Source organism: Plecotus auritus, assembly GCF_963455305.1.
Source record: "Plecotus auritus genome assembly, chromosome: 4".
Classification (NCBI taxonomy): domain Eukaryota; kingdom Metazoa; phylum Chordata; class Mammalia; order Chiroptera; family Vespertilionidae; genus Plecotus; species Plecotus auritus.
In genome coordinates this window covers 175,516,619-175,529,754 of record NC_137775.1, presented here as the reverse complement: position 1 = coordinate 175,529,754, position 13,136 = coordinate 175,516,619, and the positions used below count along the sequence as shown (strand labels likewise).

Sequence of the window (13,136 nt, the reverse complement as noted above, 5' to 3'; positions counted from 1 at the left end):
CAGAATTATATTTGAAATATTTCTACTTTTAAAGATTCACCAAAAATTCAAGTGATGTTAAGACACCAGGTAAGTCAAAGACAGCAGTTCAATGGAATAGATAGAATCTATGACTGTCAGCTAGAGGCCACTATATATAACCCCTGGGGTCTCTTCTTGATTGAACATTCCACAGTTTAGATCAGATAGGACTGATGTCTGCATGCTTTCAAAATACACCGTTCTCACAATTGTGACATTTTAATATGTTCCTTACAAAATTCAACTACCTTGCCAGGGGTTGGAGGTAGGGGTAGGGACTGACCACAAAGGCGAGCAGAAGAGAATTTTGGAAGCTGAGGGACCTGTTCTGCATCTTGATTGTGGTAATTATATGATAATATGCATTTGTCAAAACTCCCTAAACTGTACAGCAAAAGGAGTAAATTTTACTGTGTGTAAATTATACCTCAATAAAAATTCAATGACTAACCATAATATTGTTCCAAAGGGAAAACAAAGGCGGCTGTATGATGAATACAAAGATGTAACAGAAGACTGTGGTTTGGTTGACAACAAAGTAGCTTGATGTAATATTGAAACAAGTGGGAAATGTGTGCTTGGAAATAGTCTAGCACCTCCAGACAGTCATCTTCATTAACAGAATAAGAAAAATAGGCCTATTAGTCCCTGGCTGGGTAGCTCAGTTGGTTAGAGCATGGCCCCTTTATGCCAAGGTTTTTGGTTCAATCCCTGGTCAGGGAACATACAAGAAGCAACCAAATGAATGCGTAAATAAGTTGAACAACAAAATGATATTTCTTCCTCCCTCCCTTCCTCCCTCCCTCCCTCCCCCCCCCCCCCCCCCCCCGCTTTCTCTCGCTCTCCCTAAAGTCAATCAATCAATTTTTTTAAAAAAGAACTATTAGTTGTATAGAAGAATATAAATACCGGGTTAGGATTTCAGTACTGCTTACCATGTTTACAAAGCACTTTCAGTACACTCTCTCGGGTGAGTCTCACCAGCTACCTCTAAAACGTACAGATTAGAGAATTATTGGACAAAGAGGTTCGACATTTTGACCAAAGATGCAAAACTAATAAATCATTCTACGGGACACCAGAAACCTCTCTTGGAAAGGATATCAAGCATTCTTGATCTTGCTATTAAAATAAGCTATATATTATGTAGAACTATCTCTGGATAGAATTGTCTGTCGGCAGGTCTGTGAGCCCATGCAGGGAAAGAACATGCTTTCTTTATTTTCATTTCAGTGTGCAGCATAATGTTTGCTAATAAATCTCTGTGGAACATCATAAATTATTCCATGCCAGGAACTATTCTGTAGAACTGAATTTTCATTGCTGGCTGATACAGCTAAACTGATAGCAAGCGAGTCACGTTACATTCAGGCTATGGGAGCACAGCCCTGGATGCAATTCTGCTGGAAAGAATGGGAATACTCTAGACCATCTGACATTTCAGGGTCACCATATTTCCTCAGATTTCATAACTATTTAGAGAAAGGGCAGAAAGATGGGGGGTGGGAATCTACAATCAAGAACTTATAAGTAACCAAAATCTGCAGCAAGGAGACAGCTACACATTGGTGGTTTTCATGTCCACAAATCACTTAGCTTTATTAAAAATTCTTCAGTAAGACTTAATTATTTCATTCTGTCCAATGAAACTACTAAACTACTTGTCAAGGTTGGGAAACAACCAAATTATTTAGCTTCCTTCTCCCTTTGAACTCCCTGGAATCAACATCAGTCAAACTACTCGCATGGTTTAATTCCCCCGATAGTTTTCTTTCTCCTATTTTCTTACCTCATAGTCATGTCCAACTATTGCTTTTCTCATTCAGTAAAAGCGTCTCTGCCTCGATTAACAGTGCAGAGTGAAAAGGAAAGGTCAAGGTCCTTCCCTGCATCTTTGAGTTATGAACGCAGCACTGGGGACGTGTATGTATGTTACACATTAATCCCCTGAAATGGTCATTGAGTTTCTTTTACAAACACAGGATTTCATCACATTTAATAATAAAGCAACAAGCCATCTTCTGTGTATTATAAACCATCCACTTGTAATTATATAGCGGATTGCTTCTATATGAATTCTCTGTGCTGATGTAAGCTGGCATTGCAGCCTAAGTGGTTTTGTGTTGTTTTTTGAAGCCGACTACATACCTACACAGATCTGTTTACATGGAGCTAGTCATGTCCAAATAGCATCTATTTAAGGGTAAGCCAAAGTTTCTCTTAGAAACTTCTATACATAGGTAATCTAGGCGTCTTTGTACTCTTATAAAATTAAGACTGCCTTTGAGTGCTAGCTAACGTTTTTGGACATACTATCCATCTAATGGGCAGAATATAATCCGAAAATGGTGATTAAAGACTCCGCATGGAAACAAGCTGTCAAAGGGATAGAGAGAAATTAAACCTGACAACAGTAATGCCTACTTTCCTAAATGAAAGCCCAGTTCAAGTTTCTGCTCATCCATTTTTCAGAACTTAAAACAAGGCATTTTCCAACCAGCCATGGGTGAGATGCCAGCATCTGCATTTCAGTGGAGCATGATGAAGTCAGTAGACCTTCAACTCCAGGCTTGCTCAGGACTCCTGCAAGATGTTTGCCCACGCTTAAAACATGGCAATGTTACAACGTGCAGGAGAGGAATGCAGCCTGGCCCGGCTGCAGTTGGCTCTTCACTGCACTTCCATGGCACTGTGGAAAGCATTATAAGCCAACAGGATATCTGAATGTCCTACCATCAGGTCCATAAATAAACCAGTAACAACGACCACAAAACCCTCCAAGATGGAGGGCAATGCATGGAACGTTGGGAAGCAGGGCAAGGAAATGGGATTTCTTCATTCTGACAAACCCAAAGAAACACCAAAATAAAAAATAATAATTAAAAAAAAGATGACCTTCCTTTTTGTTTGCCTTGTTTTTAATTATAGGTATTCTACTTTTTGGCAAAAATGAAATTAGGAAAACCTTGTCTCCTGCTTGGTGACAGGAACAACACTAAAATCATAAGCACAAGTCCAGGTGAAGCACAGGCTGTTGTGACATACATCCTATGTCGAATTCCAGCTCTGTCACCTGCTAGCCTGTCACCTTGGTCAACATACATAAGCCCATTTAAATTAAGTTTCTTGATATGAAAAAACAGTGAGTTGTTAAGTTTGAGGAGATAGCAACCATAAGGACATAAGTATGGTGTCCTAGCTCGCAGTTGATCCTACATGTAAAGGGAGCTGGTATTATTTAAATGACCATATCCCGAAGGAACCACTGGAGAAGGTGCTGGGAAGATGTACAGCACACAAAAGAAGGGGAGGGAAAGACACATTAGGAGAAATAGGTATAGTAGCAAAGCCAAGATTGGTCCCTGGTCCTCATCTAATTTTACTTAAAATTTTAATCTTGCCACAGGTAAGCCATGGATAGAATTACCTTTATTAAAATAAAGCTAATATGAAGTGTTTACTTATTTGATAATATGAAGTGTGATTACAAAATGTAAACCTTTTGGAATGTATATTTCTAATAGTTACTCTTCAAATTAATCTTTTTGGGAAAATATACACTTTGCTCAACAGTACACAAAATAGCTTTATTTTAGGACTGAGTTCAGGAATGCTTAATAAAAAAAAAAAGGTAACACCCATACATATACATGCTCTGTTTGTATGTGACCACAGGCATGAAAGAATATACTCCCTCGGGCTGCTGTGGATGGATTACTGAGGACAAGGAGTGGGCATGAATCATGAGGGGTTACAGAGAATATATAACATTTATGTTAGAAATTATGTCAAGAAAAGGAATATAACAGATACGACTCACATAAAGGATAAAATTCTCTTCTAAAACTTAATGAAAGCTTCCCATTTGCTCTGTTCCAGCATTTGAGCCAAATTATGTTCATGCCTTGCCTGTCAGATATAATATCTACCTGTTTGAATAAGGGCAACACAGGACATCTGCTTGGCCTGCCCTTTACTGGTCGTGTCTTAAATATATTTTTATTATGATAAAATAGCTCTCATGTCAAAATGCCTAAGTATAGAGTAATAAATATATAATAAATACTTATATCTGGAGTGAACCTTGACATATATAAGATATCATCTCATGATTTATGTGAGTTTTTTTAAAGTGTTGGCTGGTGTCCAGTCATAGGAATGTATACAATATTTATCACCAAGCATATATAAGAAAAAAAAATGAGAGAGTGCGAGAGAGAAAGAAAAAGAGAAAGGTAAAAAAAAAAAAAGATGTAAAATGGACAAGACAATCCAGAGAAGTAACCAACCAAGTCTCAAGTCTTATTTCCTCAAAGAAAACAAGCTCCCTCCCTCATGTCTTCTATCCTGATAGTTAACACAGTGTCTGACTGTTGACTGGAATATCGCACTCCCCGCTCCTCCCCACACTGTAAGCTCCATGAGGACACTGAATGTTGTTTTCTTGGTGCCTAAACCAGTGCCTGGCACAAAGCAAGAGCTCAATGTGATTTGCTAAATGGATACAAGCACAGACCACTATTTAAGTCAAACAAGTACTGAATGAAGAAAGAAGTTTCTTTAAATTTCTGCTCACATGGACTTGGAAGAACGAATGTGAGAAATATAAGTATTAGAAAAGATACTATAATTCTAGTTAAAATAGGAACTATTAGACATGATGCTATTCTATTAATACTGTAGCAATAAAGGAATTCAAAGAAAAATGTCATTGGCTGGGGGCAGTGATCTACGTCAAATTATCTCACCATAAAAATGCCTGAAGATACTTTGGAAGATTTCTGTATATCATTTAGATAGCGGCGTGACTAGAGATTTGCCCTTCATTTAAATTGGCAGTGGTCAGAATACTTAAAAAATCATAAATATAGCCAAGTAATTGAGGTGTGTTTTGTTTTCATTTGTCATAGTTTTACTTTACAGGAATATCTGTAGTAATACCTAAACTTAAAACAAGCTCAGAAGAAAATTACCAATACGCTCTTGCTTTTATGTTTGCTCTTTTGTATTTATGAAGAAAATTCTATTTTAAATTAATATATTTTATTGATTTTTTTTACAGAGGGAAAAGGAGAGGGATAGAGAGGTAGAAACATCGATGAGAGAGAAACATCGATCAGCTGCCTCCTGTACACCTCCTACTGGGGATGTGCCCACAACCAAGGTACATGCTCTTGACCAGAATCAAACCTGGGACCCCTCAGTCCACAGGCTGACGCTCTATCCACTGAGCCAAAGCAGTTAGGGCAAAATTCTATTTTATAAGCCTTTTTTTTTTTTTTTTCCAATAACAAGAAAGCAAAAGAGCTATGGCCGGTGTGGCCCAGTGGTTGAGGGTCATCCCATTCATAAAAAGGTTGCTGGTTCCATTCCTGGTCGGGGCACATGCCCAGGTTTTGGGCTCTGTCCCCCAGTAGGGGCCATATATGAGGCAGCTGATTGATGTTACTCTAACATTAATGTTTTTCTCCCTCTCTCTCTAAAACTCAAATTTTAAAAATCTTAGAAAAAAAGTAAACAATACTGACATAAACTTGGGATTTTTAAAAAAGGCCCACAAGTCATCATTGCATGAATGTACCATATATCAGCAATAAAACTTGTTTAATGCATTTCTGAATTTTTTCAATGTCTCAAAAAGAGAAAAGAACAAATGTTTTAAGTCATGAATTTCTTAAGGTTAAGCTTCTCAAAATACTTTCAGTGAGAGTAGAATGTTTATACTGATTAGCAGAGATATATCATTTGGACAGGATTTCCACTCATCTTTCTATCGTGCCCTATAGTGTAGATATAACCACACAAATATTATATAAACCCATCCCAGGGATACCTCTACTAAGCTATTGAGTACCTACACCATAATTGTATGAGGCAAATAATTCTTACAACACACGATTTTCCCATGTAAATGTCATTATAAATCAGGCAAAAAGCAGGTAACTTACTTAGTATAATTAACAACACTTACACAGTATAGTTATAACAGGCATGGATGACTACTTTCATAAATGCATTCAAACTATAGCAAGCTATGAGAAAGTCTTCAAAATGTAATAAGTAAATCATTGTATAAACTATGCTCTGAAAAGTATAGTTCTGCTTCTAATTCTTCTAAAGATCATTAGCAATTGAAATATGTCATTAAAAATTTCATACCATGAAGACCAATCATAGTTAATATAGTGTAGGTTTAGAAATAAACCTACTTTTTCTTTCTTGTCACTCCCCATTTTTGCTTCCCTAAATCTCCCCCCTGAAAGGAAGTTGAGGAAGTAAAAGGCAGAGACATTTTAACCTATGTCAGTGGTCAGCAAACTCATTAGTCAACAGAGCCAAATATCAACAGTACAACGATTGAAATTTCTTTTGAGAGCCAAATTTTTAAAACTTAAACTTCTTCTAACGCCACTTCTTCAAAACAGACTTGCCCAGGCCGTGGTATTTTGTGGAAAAGCCACACTCAAGGGGCCAAAGAGCCGCATGTGGCTCGTGAGCCGCGGTTTGCCGACCACTGACCTACATCATCTGCATGTCTACATCTTCACACGTGCCTATGTTCCCTGCTATTATAAAGTATTTCAAGAGGAGGGGCCATGTTTTTATGATGTCAACTACCAAGCTCCAGTTTGAATGGATTCAATACAGTTCATCCAAGATAACGGGAAAAAAATGATATAAAGTTTCTGTGTTTATTTCTCATTAGTGGGTAGTCTAAATAGTTATAGGACATATAAATATCTTATTATACAGAAACTTGGTAGCTCTGACATCTGAGTTATGGCCCTCACCTAATGTGAAATAAATGTTTTTGTCACCTCATGGGGTAGGGTGAACTGTAGAGATTTGTTTCTTGATGGTTCTATTGCGAATACTTTAGAAGAGGACAGAGGTTTAATATTTTCTTTAATCACATTCTTCTCTGTTCCCTTCGACAATGGAGGGCAGGTGAAATGTTTTCAAAATCTGGAGGATACCCAATGTGCATATGCCATCCTGATTAAACATATGGAATACAGACTTGGTCCCAAGCCAAGGGGAGACCTGCCTGAGTAATCTAAACACCCAAGCCGAGAGGGGTTGATACAGAAAGATCAGCTCTGTGCTTTGAAGTTTTCTGGACTTCATTTTGCCTAATTAAGACAAGATTTCATAATCAAACCACTGTACAAACAGGTACCTAAAAGTATTGGTTTGTTTCTAATTTTAGGAAGAATTCTTAACAGATTCCAAGGAATCGGCTCCACATGGGAGGAAGGGCTCTGATAAATTTTCCTTTCTCATTGCTCAACTGCAAATGCCTGCTTTCCATCTTAGTTCCTGCCACGTGATGGAGAGGAGCATCGCCTATCGAAATCTCAAGTGTAATACTAAAGTATGAAGACTCTGAGACCAGCATACCGTTTGAGTCTGAAACAGTAGTCACTAGGTCATAAAACATGTATTCCCAAAATATTCTTAAAGGTATTCATAGGAATCTAACAAATATCCAGATCACAATATTACCAGGCAAAAAGTAGGCTTCCCAATAATTCCTTCCACATACATTTTTCTCACTAGACACAGGACCATTTTAAAGAATACCTGGCAGTTTTAAGTAGTGCTGAGCATCCACAAACAAACTTAACTCTACCATCATACAGCAAACAGATGTGGCAGCACATGTAAGTCCATGAGTATTACACCACTATACAAGAAGGAAGCTAGTCCTCCTATGATAAGACTGATTTGATACAAAATAATCTGATAATTTAGAGAAATGCCATAGTGATAAAAGAGGCATTAATCTGATGATATATAAGGAGTCTGCAGTAGACTGAAAAATGGCAAAAGAGGTAGTTGCCACTGCTAGCAACCTACCCCCACTTCCCATCCCACACATATATGCATAATCTTTGAAAGCATCAAAGGGCTGAGCTGGAAGCATTTCTGTTCAGTAGTATCCTCAGCCCATGCTCCTCCCTTCATGGCTCTGCCTTGTAAAGTGGAGGCCAAAGAGAAGAGACAAACTCTAGGCCCACCTGCAATCAGGTAAGCAGATGAGAAAACTCCCTTCTCCTACTGCTATTAGAAAGATGATTAGATCTTCGCCCATGAGGTTTTGCTTTGCTTACAATACAACAAAACATTGTAATACTAAGCCAGTTTTAAGCTGTCTATCGGTAAACAGGACACCATTACTCAATAGAATACCTCAATATATAATGCCTCCATAAGGTACTTGTAGGCGATACGGTACAAAGGGGAGCAGATAGCATCTTGATATTTAGGACCTTCATATTCTCCAGGAATGAGAAGATTCTGTTTCATATGTCAACCAGAGCAGAGTGTAGTAGCAAAACTCCGTAGGCCAGTTTAGCTTAAAAGTTCATTGAAAACGCTTCACCAGCCCGCCTGCTATTGTTAGACTGCAATCACTGTCTGCTTGTGGTTGCCTCAGCAGGAGACTGTCTAAGGATGTGGTATGATGCAGACGTTCATTCGCTGTCCATTTCAGCCACAACAGGGCTGCCAGAAGGAAATTACCACAAGGTTCTGAGAAACTGTTTTAAACACTGTTTGGAACAAAGTGGGAAATGCTAAAAAACAGCTCTAACATGGCTACATACAAGTTGCTGGAAAATACCTTGTTGGCTAACCTTGTCATTTCTGCCAGCAACTGGGAAAACCTTTGGATATGTCAATCCACCACCTTCAACTCTGCCTCAAGCTTTTTCTGCAATAGATATGAGGCTCTGCACATGTGTGCCTGCATGTCCTTATATATTAAAATAGGTGCTCAGCCATAAAAGACCTTGCTCATCTATAATCTCAAAATTGCTGCAAACACTTCATGAATGCAAAGATGTTGAAAAACCTGATAGTGTCATGGTATCCTTGAGCCCAGAAGGTAATCTCCTGTGAACTATGACATATACCAATATTCACCCCTTGAATGCACAGATCAGGGAAGAGAACCCCAATGTCACAATGGGGGTTATGACACTTTGACTTGGGGGCTTACTTTATTCATGTGGATCTGTTGCTGGTATTGCTTCTGCTTCTCCAAGAATTGCTGGTGTTGCTGCTGAATGACCAGCTGAGCCAATGTGCTCTGAGGCAACGGTGCCGACTGGGTTCGATTCAGGGGTCTGTGACGGGGCAATTTGTGGGTACCTCTAATGCCAGGTGAGATTCTCTCTTTTGTTGCCAATGGAGAATGAGGATGTAAGGGAACTCCACCTGAAAAAAAATATATCCATGTACACATACACAATTTTGCTTAAAATAACACACGAATCTATAGAAAACAGATATATGGGATACCCAGGAAGAAAGCTAGGTTGGATGGGGTGAAGGCAGAAGTGCCAAAGCATTGACCAGGCATGCATCTGACCAATGACTCACCCGTACCCCACTCTGGTATGTGAAGGTTAAATAAGGTCAATATTTTTGTGTTTGTTTGTGTTTTTTTTTTTCATGGAGCTAGAGGGATAACTAAGGATTATAGCCTTTCCCACAGTACCAGGTATCAGGGAGACCTTGGTAAATCGTAAATCTTTTCAGTGTCTTGAGTTAAAAAGACATCACATTGCACCGCTGATAAAATAAAAGCCCCCATATGATCTCCAAATGGCGCCCTTGTTAATTACCAGCTACAAGGAGCTTTTGCTGGCGCATTTGTTCTTTCAATAGTAAATGCTGCAGGAGAGCCTGGTGGCTGCTGTTGGGCTTTCCCTCCAGAGCGACGTGGGGATGGCTGGAAGACGCCGGGATGCTGCCCCCATACTGCCCGGGCAGCGGAACGCCTTGCCTAAGCGTCTGGGCCTCACACTTCTGCTTTTCTTTGAGTGAATTCGAAGCCTGTGTCAAGAAATAATAAAGATGTGAATCCTCTTCCATCCAGGGGGCTCATTAGATCTGTACATCATTCGTTTTTTTATTCCACACCCTATGGCACTCTTCCCCCCCCACCCCCCCGCCACCCCACCAAAAAAAAAAGACCCATCTTACCTATGGCTCAGTAGGGAAAATGGGTAACAGTCATGTCTTTTAAACTAACTGAATTGACACAAGAGACATAAAAGTAGAGTTGAAGCATTGGAGACAATTGAGTATTGGGTATCATTGTTCTGAACTTAAAAAGATCTTTAACATTAAAAATGATGCTGCCTGGGGGGTATGGCTCAGTGGTTGAGCGTTGATCTATGAACCAGGAGGATATGGTTTGATTCCCAGTCAGGGCACATGACCGGGTTGTGGGCTCAATCCCCAGTAGGGGGCTTGCAAGAGGCAGCCAATCAATGATTCTCTCTCATCATTGGTGTTTCTATCTCTCTCTCCCTTCCTCTCTGAAATCAATAAAAAAATATATTTTTTAAAAATGATGCTAATTTCAGGCTTAATAACTAGGAAGTTTATTTCTAAAATAGTTTAATATACTGATTAAGTATAAGGTATATTGTAAAAGTAAAATATTGAAATTTCTAATCTAAGGACACATCACAGCCATTAAGAAGCTAGATATAAAATGGTCTGTGATTTTGGAGTCTCAAGGAGAAGGGACAATTGGTCCTTTCTCTACTCGTCCTCTAATAAGTTCAGAGCTGTAAGTTTCCAATATTTAATTTTTAAAATAAAATTCTTCAGATAACTCAATGAGAGGTTGTACAAAACATGCAGGAATCTGATTTAAACATGTATTTTTTATTAATTCATAACAGATCCCCAATCTCTAAATATTGAAAATGACACTCCAGATACTTTCATTTAATAAAATAAACTACAAGTGGAATTATATAAAATAAAAACACTATTAAGAACTTGAAATGTATGATAACAGTAATAAGGCAATAATAATTATATCATCAATAGTAATAATGAATTATCCTAGTCAAATAATTTAATGAATGGTGGTCATGTGGGTATTACAAAAGCAGACGTGTAATGCCTCAAAATTATGTGGCATGTTTCTTTTCAAAACTCATGTTTCATCTTTCAAAATTGCTGTGCACCAGGGAAGCAAAGCAATTTTCAGTGATGGAGAAATTAAAGGACAAAGAGGTAAATGGTTTGTCTTAGTCACACAGCAAGTCAACGCAATGTTTAATCTAGAAATGATTCCTTCTCCTGGCCTCTTTTCCTTAAAAATTTCCCACTACTCAGTGGGGAAATGGAATATTAGAGGTCCCTTTGCCAAAGCCTTGCTAAGCTTGAAAAATTAATTGTGATGGCCTCATCCACACCAAAATGGAAGCAAAGAAAAATGAAACTTCAATCCAAACCGCCTTGGTTTACTCATCCAACGGCACCAAATTGTATTACCATCAAAACATTAAATGGTCTGGCTTTCGTACTGGGTCCTTTGAGAAAAAAATTCCCCCTGACCACATTAAAAGTGGTGTATGTTTGTGTTAGCTGATAGGACTGACGTCGAGCCTGCAAAGAGGAGTGGATATAAAATGCTTATTCATGTGTCGTAAGTTTTTGTGTCAGTATTTGCTTATCATTGGAAGAGATAGGAAAAACAGGAATAGGAGAAAAATAATTTTTAGTAAGTGAAGATTTGAAAATACCCATGCATATTTATGTTTTGTTTCATCCCTAATTCCTTTTTTATTTTTGCTAGGCCCAATTGTTTATAAATGCTTCATGTGGAATTCCAAGTGTGTAACTGAATTTGGTATTTCTACATTTTTCTTCTTCAATCCCTAGATATATAACAGCATCCAAATTTTGCTTTCTCCTCACTAATATAAGTGACTGTATCACATAAGGCAACATCCCACTCTATAAAAAAATACCAAATATATAAGGTGCACCTTAAACTGCCTTTATAATATGTATTGAACCCAACCATAAAATGTGTCATTTTATAATGTCACTATAGGTGTGCTTGTACATAAATTAGCATCCCATAAACAGGTCTTATATCCTGAAAACAAATTAGGTCACAAAATGGTCCACTCTTTATATTATCCTGATCTGGGAATATTATAAAAGATGTGAATTTTGACAAGCTGCATGCAGTGAAAGACTTGCTTCTAAAGATTGGCAAAATTGGTGCCAATGGTTAGAACAAATTTCTCTTTGAACTCAACGTATCACCTTTGCATAAGCACAATTAATTTAATTTTCATACATTTCATAGATGAATTATTCTACGTAAAGCTTACAAATCTCTTACGATGACAAAAATTTACATAATTTTAGGGAATATGTATAAAATAATTATTGTTGTCTTCTGTGAGTTGGACAATTACCTCCAAAAGATTCTATTTCAGTTGTCAGGACTTTTAAAGTAATTTCTTCACTTTAAGTCTCCTGGGAAGAATTTAATATTGTTCTTAAAGAGGTTTTCCAGATACGTATTCTTCAGTATGATAGAGTCAGTAACATAAATTCTCAAAATAAAGTCATTCACCAAAAAATAAATTCCATAAACATATGTGCTATGCTTTAGACAGAAGCTACACCTCTCAGCACTGGCTGGGCGGAGTGCCAGGCCTGCTGCTTAGTGGCTCCGTGATCTTGGACTTTTAAACATTACTAGTTTCAGCTTCTTCTTTTGTAAAAATGTGACTTGTAATCTCTGTTTCATGGGATGGTCGTGTGGAGCTAATAAAATAGCTGGGAAGTGCTGCTTTTTTTTTTTTAAAGGCTAAGAACCATTATACAAATGTTAGTTGTTATTTTTATATATTACTAGAGGCCCGGTGCACAAAATTCGTGCACGGGGGTCCCTCAGCCCAACCTGCGCCCTCTACAATCCAGGAGCTCTCAGGGGATGTCCTCCTGATGGCTTAGGCCCACTCCCGTGGTTCTCTGCTCTCTGCGGGGCCTGGGGGTTTCGCTGCAGCCATGGAGATGAAGCCCCCTTGCCCTGCTGTCCGCTCTCTGCCTGCCGACGCCATGCGCCGTGCGAAGGAAGCCCCAATGCCCTGCCGTGTGCTCTGTCTGCCGGGCCTGGGGGCTTCGCCGACACCGACACACTAAAGAAGCTCCCAAGCCCTGCTGTCCGGGCTCTGTCTGCCGGGCCTGGGGACTTCCCTGCCACTGTCGCGCTAAGGAAGCCCCCAAGCCCTGCTGTCCGGGCTCTGTCTGCTGTGTCTGGGGGCAGATCCAGCCTCGCCGCT

The 13,136-nt window shown here is 38.8% G+C and overlaps 1 protein-coding gene across 10 annotated transcripts in view; it reads right to left on the bottom strand.

Moving 5' to 3' along the window:
- The window catches only part of HDAC9 (histone deacetylase 9), a gene marked incomplete at its 3' end in the record, with an annotated part of 846,383 nt that overhangs the window by 325,244 nt on the left and 508,003 nt on the right, over positions 1–13,136 (bottom strand). For all 10 annotated transcript variants that reach the window (XM_080665383.1, XM_080665387.1, XM_080665385.1 and 7 more), the window contains 2 exons: positions 9,654–9,864; positions 9,026–9,243 (listed from right to left, as the gene is read on the bottom strand). In XM_080665383.1, the coding sequence (XP_080521509.1) occupies positions 9,026–9,243; positions 9,654–9,864 (429 nt within the window). The remainder of the gene's footprint in view (positions 1–9,025; positions 9,244–9,653; positions 9,865–13,136) is intronic.